This window comes from Zootoca vivipara, chromosome 5 (genome assembly GCF_965207765.1).
Source record: "Zootoca vivipara chromosome 5, rZooViv2.hap1.1, whole genome shotgun sequence".
NCBI lineage: Eukaryota > Metazoa > Chordata > Lepidosauria > Squamata > Lacertidae > Zootoca > Zootoca vivipara.
This window is the reverse complement of record NC_142588.1, coordinates 96,091,008-96,110,300: the sequence shown is the minus strand read 5'-3', so window position 1 is coordinate 96,110,300 and position 19,293 is coordinate 96,091,008. Positions and strand designations below refer to the sequence as shown.

General features: G+C 47.9%; 1 protein-coding gene across 5 annotated transcripts in view; it reads left to right on the top strand.

The window, feature by feature from the left end:
• Positions 1-19,293, top strand: part of LPP (LIM domain containing preferred translocation partner in lipoma) — a 277,203-nt gene that overhangs the window by 101,880 nt on the left and 156,030 nt on the right. For all 5 annotated transcript variants that reach the window (XM_060274249.2, XM_060274252.2, XM_060274253.2 and 2 more), the window contains exon 3: positions 18,719-18,920. In XM_060274249.2, coding sequence (XP_060130232.2) covers positions 18,728-18,920 — 193 coding nt within the window. In that variant the 5' untranslated portion in view covers positions 18,719-18,727. The remainder of the gene's footprint in view (positions 1-18,718; positions 18,921-19,293) is intronic.

Genomic DNA, 19,293 nt, shown 5'->3' with positions numbered 1-19,293 from the left:
CAGCGATCAAGTAAGAATTCGCCGGATTGAAAAATGGTTGTGCAGATGAAACTGGCTTTGTCTGGCCCTGGGAACTCAAGACAGTCAGTACTGGAGTACTGTGTCCAGTTCTGGGCACCACAGTTCAAGAAGGATACTGACAAGCTGGAACGTGTCCAGAAGAGGGCAACCAAAATGGTCAAAGGCCTGGAAAGAATGCCTTATGAGGAACGGCTTAGGGAGCTGGGCATGTTTAGCCTGGAGAAGAGAAGGTGAAGGGGTGATATGATAGCCATGTTCAAATATATGAAAGGATGTCATATGGAGGAGGGAGAAAAATTGTTTTCTGCTGCTCCAGAGAAGCGGACACGGAGCAATGGATTCAAGCTACAAGAAAGAAGATTCGACCTAAACATTAGGAAGAACTTCCTGACAGTAAGAGCTGTTCGGCAGTGGAATTTGCTGCCCAGGAGTGTGGTGGAGTCTCCTTCTTTGGAGGTCTTTAAGCAGAGGCTTGACAGGCATATGTCAAGAATGCTTTGGTGGTGTTGCCTGCTTGGCAGGGGGTTGGACTGGATGGCCCTTGTGGTCTCTTCCAACTCTATGATTCTATGATTCTAAGAGGGTCGGTGCTGGGTGTGTGGACCCTGGGAATGGCAGGGAGCATTCAACAGATGTGGTGCCACCATGAGAAAGGCCTGTTTTCGAGCTCCTATTTGCCTGAGCCCAGTAGAGTAGGGGGTGTTCACATGTGACGTTCAATAAGTGTTCAGTAGTGGGGTCCTATGCATCAACAACTATTTTCCTGCAAAGACTTGTCCAAGAAAACATGCACCTGCGATTGGTGTAATATGTGAAGATGTTTACTGGCAGATTTATATGGGAGGAAGCCAATATGGTTTTAAGTTGTTTAAACAGTTCTTTATTTTATTTTATTTTTTTGGTGCAACCTGCCCAAGGTCCTTAGGGTGAGGGGCAGGTAATAAATAAATAATAATTTATTATATAATATCAGGCACAGCTGATAAAAAGGACTCATGGTACCAGTACTGTGGTGACCAGGAGTCAGTTATGACCCCGCAAAGGCCTTCTTTAGCTGTGTGATTCCTGCTGCATTGCAGGGGGTTGGTCTAGATGACCCGTGTGGGTCCCTTCGAACTCTATAGTTCTCTGATCTTTCGTTGCTTCCGGTCCTCTCTGCTCCTTTTCCCCTTCTGGGGTTTAGGCTCTTTGCGTTGGGGGAAGGATTGCAGGCGCAACTTTCATGAACTGCTCTGTTCCTCCGCATTTGATTCCCGCCCTCCCTCCTCTCTCCCCCCCCCCCCGACCGCCATCACCAAAAATACATCCTGCTCGGCGGCTCACGACTAACAAAATATTTTTGTTTCCTTTTCCCGAAAGCATATGGGGAGCTCCAGGGAAGCATATGGGCCTTTTCAGGAAAACATATTGGTGAATGGACAAATTAGAGCACTTGCCAATCTGCTTTGGGTGTCTGGCGAGACCACCAACCACGGCGACTCCGCTTAGATCTCCCGCAAGACTTCCCAAGGTGGAAGCCAGGCAAGCAGGAGGCAGGAGGGATGGCGCAGAAACAGAGGCATGCAGGGATCTGCAGCTACGTTTTAAAAGAACGGTGCAAAGCTACGGGTGGGCTGGTTTCCCTCTCTGGGTCTGCACAGAGATCAACTGCCACGGTGGATCGGGCCCCCAGCAGGAAGTCACCTTAGTCTTAGAAATATGGGGGGGGGGAGCTCACTTAACTTTGTGTGTAAATATGTAAGCATACCTAATCTGCAGTTTCTGAAACTATACAAGCACAGTGTTTGAAATTCACACTTCTTTGAATTTTGTAATGCGGTTCTGCAGCCAAGCCGTGTGTTCAAAAATGCACATACCAGTGCATTAAATTGCATATAATAGGGGGAGTAGCTTACAAAAAACAAAAACAAAACACAAACAAACAAACAAACAAACCCATTGTATTAGGGAAAATTGCTAGCAACGATGTCTTTCTTAGGCAAAATGTCATTAAAATGTGTAGATCAAAATGCCCACATTCTCCAACTGGATTTTGATGAGCTTGGGATAGCACGAGACTCTTAATCTCAGGATCGTGAGTTCAAGCCCCACGTTAGGCCAAAGATTCCTGCATTGCAGGGGGTTGGACTAGATGACCCTTGGGGTCTCGTCCAACTCTGCAATTCTATTATTCTAAGCAAAATCTGTGAAATAAAATAAACAAATAATGACCATGGAGGTTTGGCAAATTCTCATATTTCTCCACAAACCTGGGCCAGTGGTAAATCAGATGCTTAGATTACTGTGTGGTGCACATGCAGATTGTCAGTCTAAGGCATATTATTATTATTATTATTATTATTATTATTATTATTATTATTACTACTACTACTCTGGGCGGCTTCCAACAGAAAACTGAAATACAATGGTCTGTTAAACATTAAAAGCCTCCCTAAACAGGGCTGCCTTTAGATGTCTTGTAAAAATCTGGTAGCTGTTTTTCTCTTTGACATCTGGTGAGAGGGCGTTCCACAGGGCGGGCGCCACCACCGAGAAGGCCCTCCGCCTGGTTCCCTGCAACTTGGCTTCTCGCAACGAGGGAACCGCCAGAAGGCCCTCGGTACTGGACCTCAGTGTCATTTTAGGCAGTCCACATGGTTAATCCTAAATACAGCCTCAACAAAGGCAGGTTCGGTCACTGCCAAAGCTTTGGACATTGTCAGAGGTTTTTGTGGCTACTCTTGAGTAACGACGCTCCACACCTCCTTGTCTTTAAGGTGTTTTTATTGTGCATATTATTTACAGTGCAAAGAGTCTGGAAAACATGTCTGCTTAGTTCGAGTCAGAACCTCGCAATGGCTTCTTCCTGTTTCGCGCCCAACATAACAGCTTGGGAACCCCAAAGCGCCTCCCTCTTGCCCTACGGGGTGCCGTGCGCCTCACTTCAGGCGTCGGGGGGGGGAGGGCCGTCCTTCTGACTGCTCTCCAGTGGCCAATCCCGTAATTTCCTTCCCAGCTGCTTCCTTCTCTACGCAGTGCTGAGACTCTCGCAAGCTGTCAGAGCCTCTCACCTCTCTCTCTACTTCCTGATTCCTGTAATCCGATCTGCTACTGGACATGCTGATGAAGAAGGGGGGGCTGTTCTCTATAAGCCCTCCCCCTTACAGACATTGATCTGATGCTGATATATCACTTGGCTTTCCGCTCTGTAGGAATTGGGCCGGGGTGTTGGTGGGTGGTCTCAGTTTAAGGCTGGGAGCATTTCTGCAATATCTCGCTACACCTGGTCGGAGGAACCCCTCTGCTCCCTTCTCTCTTGAATCCTCCTGGAGCTGGTGTGGCTGGGCGGAGAGGGGCATCTCCACCTCCTGAGAAGTGGCCAGATCTGGTGAAATGTCTCCCTCTGGGCAGGCAGAGCTGCTTCCAAGGTGGCAGAGGGGGCATGTTGGAGAGAGTCTCTGCACAGCTTGGAGAGGGAGGTGGCTCCCATCGTGAGGATGGATGAGACACGAGAGCCAGTTGAGGGAGCCCCGCGTCCCACAATCCTCGCTTCGGCGAAAGCCCTTCCCTGAGTCCTGGGCCAATCCTTCATCTGCACCACCCTGACTCGGTCAGCGCATGGCAATCGCAGCATTAAAATCCCCAGTACTCTTAGCAAACTACAGTTCCCAGGATTCTTTCAGGGGCAAAGAGTGCATGCATGTGCAACCTTCCACCTGCTCTGAATATAAAGATGGCCGTGCATTTAAAGTTATTGCTTGGTTGCTAATTCCCAGGGCAGCTGGCGGATTCGCTGGAGGCTCGTGCCCCCACACTGTTCCCTCAAAGAGGCGCTTTGCCTTGTAGGATCTCTCCCCCCCCCCAACGCTCCACTTTACGAATCTTCCCTACTTATCGACGGAGCAAAACTAGCAAATCCTAAACATTACAGTTCTCTGGGGGGCGGGGGAGACTCCGCTCTGTTCTTTGTCACAATATTGAACACGAGTTGCTATTTACAGTAGTGAATCGAAATGTCAGCTATAAAAATACGGAGTGTCAGAGCGCTCCTGCTTCGCTCAAAAAAGTTTGATTTGACAGTTTGTTAATCATATGACGATTAAACGAGTTTTGCGGCGCTGCCTGCCCAGGTCTTCCTTCCTTCTTTCCTTCTCGCCGCCAGCCCTTTCCCTTTCCCTTCCCCTCCCTCCTCTCTGCTGTTAAGCCGTGGTTGGCCATGCCAGGGGGCCGATGGGATTTGTAGTCCATCAGAATCTGGAAGGCGCCAGGCTGGGGGGGGGGGGAGAGACTGCTGCAGCGATAGCTGTCCAACAGAAGAGCCACGTTCTCAACTTTATTTGGCTTCATTTGGCTCTCGCTCGGACCGCTGGCCCTGTTTCCCTGCCTACCCGCTTTCCCACCAATTTATTAAAGAGATTGTGCGGACTGGGGAGCGGCTGTGGGCAGGTGTGCAATTAGCAAGGCATGAAATTCAAAGTTTCCCCGGCGCAAGCAGGGAGAATCGCTGGCTGCCAAGCTCCTTATATTGGATAATTAAGGCGCATGCTAGGGAGCCACTTCCCTGCCTCTTCCCAGCAGTCCTGGCCCAGGTGCTATTAACTCATAGAAACGCCTCTTTCTCCCCCAGCCTCAACCCAGCAGGACCTGGGTTTCGAATTCCGCCTGTGCCTCAGTAAATTTGCATTTTGGACAGTGATGAACCCTTCGGGTGACAATTCTGGCAATGTTTTGAGGCCTGAGAGGGAATTGATGGGCAGGATAGCTGAGCTCTCTGCTGCCTTAGTTAGCATTGTACCTTGTCGTCAGCCTAACAAAGGATTCAGGAGAATAGAAAGCCCCTAAAACAATACAGTCCCATGGACTGCAAGAAGATCAAACCTCTCCATTCTGAAGGAAATCAGCCCCGAGTGCTCACTGGAAGGACAGATCCTGAAGCTGAGGCTCCAAGACTTTGGCCACCTCATGAGAAGAGAAGAATCCTTGGAAAAGACCTTGATGTTGGGAAAGATTGAGGGCACAAGGAGAAGGGGACGTCAGAGGACGAGATGGTTGGACAGTGTTCTTGAAGCCACCAACATGAGTTTGACCAAACTGCGGGAGGCAGTGCAAGACAGGAGTGTCTGGCGTGCTCTGGTCCATGGGGTCACGAAGAGTCGGACACGACTAAATGACTAAACAACAACAACAACAAAACAAGACAGCAGGATCCTGAAAGACGGAGCGCAAATCCAGCCCATCCACTGACATTCTCTTCAGAGGCCCTTCTAGGTGTACCACTTCCCATGCAGAGCCCTCTGGTGGCAAAGATGAGGCCTGATGAGGAACGGTTGAGAGAGCCGGGTAGATTTGGCAACCTGGAGAAGAGAAGGCCAAGAGGCGACACGAGAGCTGTCTTCAGATAGCTTAAGGGCTGCCGCATGGAAGGTTGTCTCCTGGCGCTCCAGGGGGGAGCTGGTGGATTCAACTTGCAAGAAAGCCGCTAACCACATGTGCATTCTAGGAAACCTGCAAGCAGGATTTGAGCATAAGGGAGCATTTTCTCCCATCCTGTGGTTTCTGGCAACTGGTATGGAGAGGCATGGCTGCCTCCAGCTGTGAAGACTGAGCACAGCTGTCCTGGCTAGTAGCCACTGGTAACAACAACAACAACAACAACAACAACAACGGCTTCTAACAAAAGATTAAAAATATATTAAAACATCAGTCATTAAAAACTTCCCTAAACAAGGCTGCCTTCAGATGTCTTCTGAAAGTCAGATAGCTGTTTATTTCCTTGACATCTGATGGGAGGGCGTTCCACAGGGCAGGCACCACCACCGAGAAGGCCCTCTGCCTGGTTCCCTGTAACTTCGCTTCTCACAGTGAGGGAACCACCAGAAGGCCCTTGGAGCTGGACCTCAGTGTCTGGGCTGGACGATGGGGGTGGAGACGCTCCTTCAGGTATAATGGACCGAGGCTGTTTGGGGCTTTCAGGGTCAGCACCAAGACTTTGAATTGTGCTCAGAAACGTACTGGGAGCCAATGTACACCTTTCATGTTCTCTTTCTCCATGAATTTGTCTAATCTGCTTTCAGAGCCATCCAAATTGGTGACCATCACTGCCTCCTGTGGGAGGGAGTTCCGTAGTTTAACTATGCAACTTCATGGAGGAGACTGCATTCGAGAGTTTACAGCCTCGGTGTCTCTCCAAGGGTGGCAATGATCATTTCGCCATTTCGCTTCTATGATGCAGAGCAGGACTTTGGAGGGAGGTCAGCAGAGTGCAATTCTCCTGGGGCCTGAAAGCAATCCAGGATGAAGATTGCTTCCAGAATTCATTTGTTGCAGATTTCCCTCCCCCTTGAGATCAGAGTGTCATTAATAGTGAATGGTTATCATTTCTGTCAAAATTAAGCTCCCAAAATCCTGCACTAGCTGACATCCCCACCATAAATGGTATTATGTACCAAGTTTATTGCAAACCCTCCAAACAATTTCGTGGTGCCGAAGCAAACATTTTTGACATTTGCAAAGAAGTCCTATATACCATCTATGTAAATAATTCTAAGGAGCTTTCCCCAAGAAAACGTATTTGTGATGTTCCATTATGTCATTTTTATCTTTTGTTTGTAAGCTACTTTGGGATTTATTTGAATAAAAAACAGCATTAAAATTCTCAGTCCTTGTGAAATACACCCAGGACAGCTAACAAGGAGGGGGTAAGAAGCAATGATCTTGTACCTCGAAGGAGTCTTTGCTTCTAAGTCAGGTGGGGCCCAAAATCTGAAGTCCAAAGGATGAGGACTTGAATGCCAAAGCTCTTTCTTGCCATCTTGGTGAGGATTTGCAATTGAAAGGCAGATGATACATATTTTTTTTAAAAAATAGGAAAGGATGTTATTGCAAAAAGGGGGAGATAATTACAAACGAAATGCAGTATTTCATCTATATATGCAAACATAATTTTGTATTATGAAGTGTTCTGTTCCTGTGCAAGAAGTCAATTACAGTATGGTCGGAAGAGGGTTGCATGGAATTAATTAATAGGTTAGGCAGCCTTGGTTACAATTACGTTTTTTAAGCAAGGTGTCCAATTGTATGAGTTGAAATTATGCACAAGGTTGGACAATGTCTCGAGTTTTATATTATAGTAATTAACAAACAGACTTGTTTTCCCCATAAATTCGAAAGGCTGTTTGTGCGTTTTAAGGCCACAACTTGGGACTTTCGCCTGTCCCACAACATCTATTGCATTGTCCTTTTCAAAGGAGCCTGCAAATTGTCTCTCCTCCACCCCAGACAGATTCTTTCTTCAGCCTTCCGCAACGAATTCCTCTTCTTGATGCCAAGCAGGTGAAGGCAGCAAAATCCATTTTATCCTGGTTTACTTACCATGGCTACTCTGCAGTGGTTAACATCAGCTGAATTACCTCTGAATACTGTTTAAGGGTCAGCTCTTGGTTTACCTGCAGGTACGCAATTCTTCACATTTCCACATGTGTTTGTGATTTTTTTGAAGCAAGCCAAACTCTCGGAAACCCACCAGTGTTTTCGTCCTAATTTCTTCCGATAGGCACAATTTCCTATGCAATTATGTACTTTTGCAGGCTGTTTGATATACCACAATGCGTTTTGGGGTTTTTTTTGCCTGTCATTTCCACTAATCTATGGATTTATCTGCACGCTTTCCCCAGCCCAATGCATGCATTTTTTTTTTGTACACACGACTTGGCTGGAGAGCTGCATTGTGAAATTCAGAGAATGGCAAATTTCAAAGGATTTCGTTTCGTTTCTCATATCGTTTTAGGAAGTGTGGAGCCGATAGGTTCAGCTTTTGCCCCAATCCAATGTGCTCAAGCTGTTTGATTCTGACAGGCTCGAGTGTGTCTTGCTCTCTTCTGGATGACACCCAGGGGCTGGTAAACATGGATCCCCAGAGCATATTTTTGTTAACAGGTTCCTTCATCATGGAGCATTTTCTCTCCTTTCAATTTTTATTTATTTTTATTTTGCAAAGCAGTTTCACATCATGACGAATGACCTTGGGTGGCCAGTGGTTATACACCAGGCCACCGGGACGGACTTCTGTCGTCATAACCACTCTGCTTTCTTGGAAGCTGCAAAAGAGCAAAACAACTTTTTTTCTTTTCTTTTGGAGTTTGCATGTGAGGCAGAAGGAAAACAAAAAACCCAAACCTGACCACAATCAGTTTCACATTCAAGGAGTTTAAAGTTAATTTTCTTCGTTGAGGCTGCAGCCTCTGAGACCGGAGATTCTGGGCGGCAAGAGAGTTGCTAAGAGATTTCTGGCCGGGGGAAGCAGCTTCTAGGATACTGGGTCACAGGATGTGTCCTTGCACCGTGTCAGACCATTGTTCTGTCTTGCTCAATATTGTCTACCCTGACTGGCAGCTGCTCTGCAGGAGTTCAGACAAGCGATTCTCCCTGACCTACCTGGAAGTGCCAGAAATTGAACCCAGGATTTGTTGTGCTACAGCTATCGTTTGTGGGTTTGTGATGAACACCAGAATAGCCCTGCTATTCTGCCTCTGGTAAATGCCTCTGGTAAAACCCACAAGCATGACCCATGTAAGACAGTAAGAGCTGTTCGACAGTGGAATTTGCTGCCAAGGAGTGTGGTGGAGTCTCCTTCTTTGGAGGTCTTTAAGCAGAGGCTTGACAGCCATATGTCAAGAATGCTTTGATGGTGTTTCCTGCTTGGCAGGGGGTTGGACTGGATGGCCCTTGTGGTCTCTTCCAACTCTATGATTCTATGTACAACTGGTATACAGAGGCACACTGCCTTTGATGGTGGAAAGATAACACAGCCTTCATGGCTACTGGCTGTCCAAAGCCTCATCCCCCATGAATTTTGTCTTTTCAAGGCTTCCAAGTTGCTGGCCGTTGCTACGTCTTGTGGCAGGGAGTTCCACAGTTTAACTATGTGCTGTGTGAAGAAATGTTTCCTTCCTGAATCTTCCTGAATCTTCAAACACTCAGCTCCACGGGGAGGAAAAACTTCCCACCCCTTCTCTGTCCTCACACCATGCATAGTCTTATATATCTCTAAATCTTATATATCTCTAGTCTCCTATTTGTGTTTTCTAAAAAGCCCCAAATGTTGTAACTTTTCTTCCTAGGAAAGCTGCTCCATCCCTTGATGGCTTGGGCTGTCTTTTCAAATCCTTTGCAATGCTCCTTTTGAGGCAAGGCTGTGGACGTAGACCAGAGGGCCACTAATATTTATTTATTCCATTGCTTCCCCCCCCCCCCCCAGAAGCTCAAGGTGGCATAAATGGTTCTCCACCGCTTCCTCATTCAGTCCCGGCAGCAACCCTGTGAGGTAGGTTAGGCTGAGAGGCAGTGACTGGCCCCAAAGTTCACACCCAGGGAGAGAGCTTCTTGGCCCAGGGGGGGGGATTTGAACCCGGGTCTCCCAGGTCCTAGTCAAACACTCTAACCATGGCGACTCTCCATTCTATTCCAGTCTTAACACACAAACCCTACTCTGTCGTGGAGGGACAGCCCAGCTCACAATTGATCCTGTCTCCAGATCGGCCGCCCCAGAGCTCCGAGCCCATCTGTCCCGACTTGTGCCTTAGCGTGCCACGAGTTTTGCCCAGCCGTGCCAAAACCTCCAGAACCATAGGGAGGAAAACTATTTCCGAATTCCTTTTGCCGCTGCTAAAGGCAGATGGCAGAAGGGAGATGCAGAAACACATTGCCCTGTATTGCCATTTGGAGATGCAAAGGCAGCTCTGGCGGAGAGCGGTTGCTTTCTCCTCGTTTTACCCATATTAGGAGAGGCGATTTTGCTGCTCTGGTTCATTTTCTTCCCAAACAATTTACGGCGGTTTAGTAGCAATCGAGGCTCCCCGCTGCGAGGGCTTGTTTTGCTTCCCTAAACTGGGACAATTTGAGCTCTGAGCTTGGCAAGGCTGCCCGGCGTCCTTCTTCCTCCGGTTTTCAGTCTCTGTTTCAACATCTTTTGCAACCCTTTTGCCTTCCTTTGAGCTGGCAAAGGCTGCAAGCAATGAAGTGAAATGCCTTCTCTCCCTGTCCCCCTGTCCCCCTCCCCTCCCCTGTATCCATGCCTTTTTTCATTGCAGTGGAGAGGGGCAGCAGGTCAGTGTTGTTGCAGAAGAGGCATGCGATAGAGATATAGGGAAAATGGGCTCTGCTCTTCCCAGCTTGCAACATGGAGAGTTTGGGAAGAACGTTAACTAGCTGCAGAACTGCCGAGGCGATAAAAGGCTATGCCAGGGCCAAAACAGATGTGACTTTTTTTAGTAGTTTGTGTGCTCCTGCTCAGCAAGACCAGGTTTGAGTCAATTCAGGGTGGGTGGGTACATAGATCAGGGGTTCAGGATCAAAGCAGAATGCAATAGCTGCAACAGTGCAGATTAGCTGCCCCTGATCTCTATAGCGGTTTTGCATTTCAGTTAAAAAAAGGGGGGGTGTTTTGTTTTAAAACTAATAAGGCAGATAAATGCAGTGCTTTTTTTGCTCAGGTTCCAACTTGCAAGTTTTCCCTGGGACACCTGGTTGGTCGTTGTGAGATATGGATGCTGGGCTAGATTGGACCAGGGGCCTGATCCTGCAAGGCTCTTCTTCTTGCATTTTTAATCCTTTACTCTTGGTGATAAAGGTTGCAGATCAGCAGATTGACATTTTGAGTTTGGGTGGGTGGGTGGGGGGCGTGTTCCCTTCCACCCAATTCCTATCCGCCCCAGTACAGATTTTGCCAGATGAAACCGTTCCAGTCCGCCTTCTTCCCCAAACTGGGTTTCAGATCCAAGTCTCGATTGCTTGCATTTCCATATTGAGCCAGATTTCAGCGTTGCTGCAACGGGCCACTTCCCCCAGTTCAGAGCCCCTCCAAACCGCAGCGATATTTTCCCTCCAGTGGGGCGTGTTCCCCAGAAGAGCTTTTGCTTTCCAGTCCTTTCTCTCTGCTTCCTAAAATGCAAGTTTCATTTCTGTGTCCTCCAGCATTTCTAGAAACTATTGAAACTCATTCCCGAAAGTAAAGAGAGAGGGGTGGGGGGTGGGGGGAGGAACCAGCCCAAGAATCCACGAGCACAGAAATTTAAGGCTGCGGTGGGTCTTTATGGAATATGGACATTTCATAGAATCCTAGAACTGTAGAGTTGGAAGGGACCCCCGGAGGTCATCTAGTCCAACCCCCAGCCATGCAGGAATCCCAAATAAAGCATCCATGACACATGGCTGGTGTGTCCCCATTCTGGCCAAAGGGGGGAAGTGCAGGGGGGACCAGCCACCCCAAGCCAAACAAGGCTTCTAATGCTGATAGGCTAGAGTTGGTCAGGTGATGCTTCTTGGCCCCTCTCAAGGTTCCTGGGTCTGAACATGGTCACTCACCGGGAAAAATAGGGCTGGATGCACCTCATACATTGTGGTGTAAGTTGGAAGGGACCCCAAGCATCATCTAGTCCAACCCCCTGCAATGCAGAAATCACAACTAAAGCATCCATGACAGATGGCCGTCCAACCTCTGCTGAAAAATCTCCAAGGAAGGAGAGTCCACCACCTCCCGAGGGAGACTATTCCACTGTTGAACAGCTCTTACTGTCAGAAAGTTTTTCCTGATGTTTAGTCAGAATCCCCTTTCCTGTAACCTGAAGCCATTGCCTCGAGTCCTACCTTCCAGAGCAGAAAACAAGCTTGCTCCCTCTTCCATGGGACAGCCCTTAAGATGTTTAAAGATAGCTCTCATATCTCCTCTCAGTCTTCTCTTTTCCAGGCTAAACATATCCAGCTCCTTCAACCACTCCTCATAAGGCTTAGTTTCCAGACCCTTGATCATCTTGGTCACCCTCCTTGGTTGCGTACGTTCCAGCTTGTCAACATCCTTCTTAATCTGCGGTGCCCCGAATTGAACACAGTATTCCAAGTGTGGTCTGACCAAGGCAGAATAGCACTATGACAGGGTTCAAATTCCTGCTTGGCTATCATTATCATTATCATTAATACCCCAACCATCTGGCTGTGTTTCCCTTGCTACTCTGGGCAGGTTACAGCATACAGTATATCGAAACATAATGCAACATCAAACTTGAAAGGTGGGCGACCTTGGGGTAGTGACTATCTCTCCTACCTCACAGGGTTTTTGTGACAAGCGGGAATACCACGTATGCCATCTTCAACTCTCTGCATAAAAGGTGGGATAGGTAAAGGTAAAGGGTCCCCTGACCATTAGGTCCAGTCGTGACCGACTCTGGGGTTGCGCGCTCATCTCGCACTATTGGCCGAGGGAGCCGGCGTATAGCTTCCGGGTCATGTGAACAGCATGACAAAGCGACTTCTGGCAAACCAGAGCAGCACATGGAAACGCTGTTTACCTTCCCGCTGTAGCGGTTCCTATTTATCTACTTGCATTTTTGACGTGCTTTCGAACTGCTAGGTTGGCAGGAGCTGGGACCAAGCAACGGGAGCTCACCCCGTCACAGGGATTCGAACCGCCAACCTTCTGATCAGCAAGCCCTAGGCTCAGTGGTTTAACCACAGCGCCACCTGGGTGGGATATATGAATGCAATAAATAAGTGAGTAAATCCCTCCCACCCACCCAGATTTTTTAAAAAGGAATAATGAGAACTGTAGTTTACTTCCCACACAGGTACAATTCCCAGCATCCTTAGCAAACTACACTTCCCAGGAGTCTTTGGGTCTATGTGTTTGGTGGGTATGTACAGCCTAAGAGAGATGTCCTCTTTGCAGGGTGCAGACCAGCTTTTGCCTTCCCCATATCTACAGGGGAGCGGTTTCTCGTGTGCCCATTTTAACAAGTGATCTCTCCTCCAACGATTACTCAACCTTTGACGGCTGGCGGGGCTGGAAGTGTGAGCTGACTGTATTGGATTATCAGTATTGCACTTGAGCCGTCGCTGAGTAGGGCGAAAGGTTTCTATATGTGGCGTGTGGTCTGAGATCACTCATCTTCACATGCGTCTGATCCCCGGAGCCTGGTTCAGTCACATGGTGGGCATGAGTAGTGCCAGCCACGAGGAAGGAGTGCTCAAAATGCCACCCGGTAGCCTCAACCCTAGAGGAGGGTCATCCCTCCTCCAGCTGTTTGGCATCAATCTGAAAGCTGCCTACACTCTGAACAGTGCTTTGGCGTCCCAATTTTTTTTTTTTTTAAAAAAAGGGATGTCCATGCTATGAACCTGCCTGGGTGCTAAGATCATTGAGTGAGCAGCTTCTTGCAGTCTCTCCAACATCGGAGGCACGGATGTGTTGGATTTTTTTAATAGTCAAGTTATTTTAGAGCCGGTCTAATGTAAATACTGTCTGTTTAAGAGAAACAGGTGCCGGTGTTTCTGTTAATTGCCCACAGGCGTGGGCTCTGCTTCTTGTATATAAGGCTCTGCCAGAAAGCCTTCTGTAGCTCTTAGTTAGATCTTTCAGTTTGATTCTTCTCTAAGTAGATCACTCTCTCAGTTGTTCTCAGTAAAATAAAAAAATTCCTTCAGTAGCACCTTAAAGTATCTGAAGAAGTGTGCATGCACACGAAAGCTCATACCAAAATAAAAACTTAGTTGGTCTTTAAGGTGCTACTGAAGGAATTTTTTTATTTTACTTCGATCCAGACCAACACGGCTACCTACCTGTAATCAGTTGTTCTCAGTTTAAGAGATTCCCAGTTGAATCTTAGTATGAGAGTTGCTTAGTTATAAAGCTAGTTTGCTGTTAATTCTTGGGTAGTTTAATGGGAGTTATGTGGGATTTTGTGGGAGGTTTGGAATGGGTTGAAGGTTGGAATGTTGCTAAGAGAGAAAGCATTTATCTTTAGCTTAAAGTCTCTTTAGATCCAGTTTGTTTTTCAGTTAAAGAAACCCAACCGTTTGTATTTTCATCTGCATACTTTTACAAGTGTGCAGCTACCAGTAAGGGGTTTCATATAAGGGAGATAATTCCCTACGCTCTTGGTGGTGTTTTCTTAGCCAGGTCAACTTCTGACTGCGTATACTCTGCGTGAAGTGTACTTTAAAGGGCCGCTGTAAAACTGGGATACAGTATATGATTTAGGTTAAGCAGGTTTCAATATCCAGTTTTCTCCAATATTATTCTTATCATATATATATATATATATATATATATATATATATATATATATATATATATAAAATTTCTCAATAGGATGGTGGTGATGTGAGAGACAGGGCCTTTTCTTTGGTGGCTCCCAGGTTGTGGGATTCCCTTCCAAGAGAGGTTAGATTGGCTCCCTCCTTGTTATCCTTCTGCCGACAGGCTGAGCTTTTCCTCTGGAAACTAAAGCGCTGATAGTGCTGACCGCCGGGCTGCCGCCAAAGCGCATTATATTTTACTTGCAATGCATTTTCAATTGTTGCTTTCATCATTCTATATTTTGCATTGATGTTTTTACATGCAGGCACCGTTTTATTTGTGCGCCAACATGCAGCAGTTCAAGCCATGCTCAAGGCGGCTTATGACCTGGGGAAAATCCCCAAGTGCAATGTAACAAAAGTAGCCAAACACAATAAATGAAACATTTTAAAAATGCACACCGAAACCGAAGAGTTTTCACATATATCACAGTATCTAAAATGAAGATGGAAAATAGTGGAGAAGGTGGGGAGCAGGTCTTCCAGGACTCACAACCGAGATGGTATGCCACCTTTGCATAGTTAAAACTGTGTTCATGGTGGCTTGCAACATGAAAACAAGCACAGTGGTATCTTGGTTGTCAAACTTAATCTTTTCCGGGAGTTGGTTCAACTCCCAGAACGGTTCGAAAACCAAGGTGTGGCTTCCGATTGGCTATAGCAGGCACCCCCAAACTTCGGCCCTCCAGATGTTTTGGACTACAGTTCCCATCTTCCCCGACCACTGGTCCTGTTAGCTAGGGATCATGGGAGTTGTAGGCCAAAACATCTGGAGGGCCGAAGTTTGGGGATGCCTGGGCTACAGGAGCTTCCTGCACTCAATCGGAAGCTGCGCAAGCCATGTTGGACGTTTTGCAAACCAGAACACTCACTTCTGGGTTTGTGGTATTCAGGAGCCAAAACGTCCGAGTACCAAGGCAATCGACAACCAAGGTACGATTGTACATATAACAGAATATTGTGTGCCACCTTGAATCACAACTTGGAAGAAAGGAAGGATATAAATATCTGAAATAGAAAAGCAAAGAGCCTTCCACGAAAGGCCCAGATTGTTGGGTGAGCTACAACTGATGCTGAGGAGTAATTGGGTGATGGTTTAGTTGTAAATTCATTATGTTTGCTCGCCCTAAATAGCGTCCCTTGCAAAGCTGGTCTTGACTACATTCATCCCCAATGAGCCACAAGGTACCTCATTCCTTGCAAAGCGAATCTTGGCTGCGTTCGCCGTTGAGGGACGAACATGTGTCCACTTACGAGACTGTAATTGTTGAATAAGCACAAGCGGTTGTATTTTGAGTGAAACCACCGGGAACAAAGGGTCCCTCTTGAGTCTCTCTTCTTGGGGAGGCGGCCTGGCCGTTGCTGGCAAATGGTTCTCTTTTTCATGTGGCGCCTTTTAAGGGAGGCTTCCTGAAGGGTTTTTTTTTTTTTTTGCCGTTACTCGAAGATTGCTCGCTCGCAGAAGAAAAAAGCATGCCATCTGTTTGAGCAGGAGATGGAATAACGCGACAGATCTGTAGCTAAATAAGTTCACATCTGCTGGGAGGAACCATCAAAAGACAACTGAAGGTTCTAATGAGAGCCACATGCGGATGAAACCCGAGAATTATTGAGGGAGATCGGCTGCCAAGAATTGTGTGTGTGCGTGTTTGTGCGTCTCTCTGTGTGAGCTGGGCTAGTTTGTTTTCCTCCTCCTCCTCCTCCTCCTCCTCATCCTCCTCCTCCTCCTCCTCCTCCTCCTGCTTTTCTTTTTCGAGTCACGCAGAAACAGAGAGAGGGCGAGATCTAGGTGACAAGACGCCATCGCTGCTCTTGAATTCTGGCCTTATATCAGCAGTTTGGGGTCGTGGCAGAGAAGTTTGCTGATGTGCGGCAGCAGGCAAAAGCTAATGGGGGGGGGGGCTTCCCCACGAGAACATGCTGGATCAGGCCATTAGCCCATCTAGTCCAGCATCCTGTTCTCACAGGGGCCAACCAGATACCCCAAAGAGGGAAATTATCACGACAGAAAATGTTCTGCTGTTATTTTGCAACATTGCTCCTTCCTTGGGAGCACAGAACTTGAAATTTTAGTGCCGAAAATGTATATATTCACAAATTTTAAAAAAGTGAAGAGGGGAAACTTTTTTCTCCCTCATTGCACTAGAACTCATGGGCATCCAAAGTAGCTAAATGTTGGAAGATTCGCTTTCTAATGTTGTACACCACCCTGAGATCTTTTGATAAAGGGTGGTATATAAATGGAAATAATGCTAATGCGAATAATAGGAAGGATTCACGCAGCATATAGTTAAACTAGGGAACTGGCTTCTGCAAGAGGCAGTGGTTGTCACTAACTTGGATGAAAGAGAGTTAGATACGCAACTCCTTCTTTGGAGGTCTTTAAGCAGAGGCTTGACAGCCATATGTCAAGAATGCTTTGATGGTGTTTCCTACTTGGCAGGAGGTTGGACTGGATGACCCTTGTGGTCTCTTCCAACTCTATGATTCTAAGAGCTGTTCAACAGTGGAATTTGCTGCCAAGGAGTGTGGTGGAGTCTCCTTCTTTGGAGGTCTTTAAGCAGAGGCTTGACAGCCATCTGTCAAGAATGCTTTGATGGTGTTTCCTACTTGTTAGGAGGTTGGACTGGATGACCCTTGTGGTCTCTTCCAACTCTATGATTCTATGATTCTATGATTCTAAGTACGTGGAAGAGGAGAATCCATAGTCGGAGGCAGCAATGCTGCCGAATATCAGTGGCTGGAAACTGCAAAAGGGTGCTCTGGTGCTCGATTCCCACTTGCAGGTTTCTCAAAAAAGGCTTCTGGCTGGCCACTGTGAGAACAGGAAGCTGGACTAGATGGGCCATTGGCCTGATCCAGCAGGTGCTCTGCTGATGTTCTGAAATGTTTCCGTTGTGGTCCTTTTCGCCGCTTTGTTTTGAGCCACCCTGGAATGGTGGGAAACAACACATTTGCCGTAAGAATTCGCTTCTACGCTCCCTTGCTTGTTACCCAGGTGAGGGAGCAGCTTTTAAATAAAACATGAAACCAAGAGAATTAAAGCAAACTTGGATAGCTCAGTTGGTTGGAGCGTGATGCTGATAACGGGAAGGTTGCATGTTTGACAGCTGCATATTCCTGCATTGCATGGGGTTGAACTCTGTGATTCAGCAGACCCAGTTAGGAACCTGGAGTTTATGAGATACTACTGCAATATGGGACTGCAGAATGGGACGCGGGTGGTGCTGTGGTCTAAACCACTGAGCCTCTTGGCGCTTCGAATCCCCGCTATGGGGTGAGTTCCCGTTGCTCGGCCTCAGCTCCTGCCAACCTAGCAGTTCGAAAGCATGCCAAACTGCAAGTAGATAAATAGGTACCACTCCGGCGGGAAGGTCAACGGCGTTTCCATGCGCTGCTCTGGTTTTGGTGTTCCGTTGCGCAAGAAGCGGCTTAGTCATGCTGGCCACATGACCTGGAAAAGCTGTCTGTGGACAAACACCGACTCCCATGGCCTGTAAAGCGAGGTGAGCACGCAACCCCAGAGTTGTCTGCAGCTGGACTTAACTGTCAGGGGTCCTTTGCCTTTACCTTTTTACTGCAATAGAACAGAGCTCAACTTAACGTGGTTGTTTTGAGTCTAACTGCCGCTTAAGAAGAAGGTCTACCCAGAGGAAAATCAGGACAAAGTTTATAGAGGAGCTGAGACGCAGCACACAGAGAGTCATAAAACATTGAAACATCTCCTTCTACATGCATCAGGAAAGGTTACAGGTCATGAGAAGCAAAACAAGTAACATACCACTAACTTCACCCCCCATAATTACCTTGGGGTGCCAGACCATTTGGGTCTCAAATGGGCTCCTTTATCATCGTTTCCTTAGCGACCAGGCCATCAACGGGGTTGTTGACATTCCAGTCCCTATCTTTTCCTTGGAACTTCTTAAGAAGATGCTGAATTTCACCCTGGCGCTAACTCAAAACAGACCTAGCAAAACATCCCGAGTGACTATTTCTGCCGCTTTTAGGGTCAGATAGGGAAGGAGTGCAGCGTAGGAGTCCTAGAATGCAGAAACAGAAGAACAAGCCTAAGACATTTGATACAATTAATATTTGGACATTTTTGAAATCAGTGAAATTCATACCCTGGCAAGGGCGTACCCACCACGGGGCAAGTTAGGGCAGCTGCCCTACTCTAGAAGCAGGGCTGGTGGGCAGAGGCGGAGCACAGCCCGGCGGAGCGCGAGTTCGCCATTCCCGCCGCGCCGCGCCGCACCCTCCCTCCAGCTCCCCGGCGCGCCCTCAGGCAAGGCCAAGCGCGGCGGGGAACCAGGGAGCGCGGCGCGGTGGGCGGGAACGCCGAACTCGCGCTCCGCTGGGCTGGGCTCCGCCTCCGCCCACCAGCCCTGCTTCTAGGGAGGGGCACAGCCCGGCGGAGCGCGAGTTCGCCGTTCCCGCCCACTTTGTGGCCCCTCCCCTTCCGTGCCTTGGCCCCTCCCCTTGCCCCCCCCTAGTTTTGATCCTGGGTACGCCCATGTACCCTGGGTCTCTAATCCTTAAGATCCCATGGAACCCCTAAGCCAATGGTCTTCTTGCTTTTCTCTTTCCACAGTGCCCAGTGATGTCTAACCCATCCTGGCTGCCCCCCAAGAACCCCAGCGAGGCCGTGGGCCATGTGACTGCGAGGATGGAGACGACCCATTCCTTTGGGACCCCCAGCATATCCATATCCACTCAGCAGACCCCAAAGAAGTTTGCTCCAGTCGTGGCCCCCAAGCCAAAGTACAATCCATACCGAGCGGCTGAAGGGGAAGGTAAGAACTGTTGGTCGCCGTAGTTTGTAGGAGGCCTCCAGGTATCAAAGAGCAATAGCGTACAATAAGTCTGTGAAACAGTAATAAATACAGTGGTACCTTGGTTCCCGAACTCAATCCGTTCTGGAAGTCCATTCGACTTCCAAAACGTTTGCAAACCAAGGCGCTGCTTCTGATTGGCTGAATGGCCCTGGAAACAATGGCGACAGCCGAAACGGACATTGGGCTTCTAAAAAAATGTTCACAAACCGGAACACTTACTTCCGGGTTTGCGACATTCGGAAGCCAATTTGTTCAGGAGCCAAGGTACCACTGTGATGGAGAGAGAAGGGGTGTCAGCATTGATGGAAAGAAGGAAGGTAGGAAGGTAGCG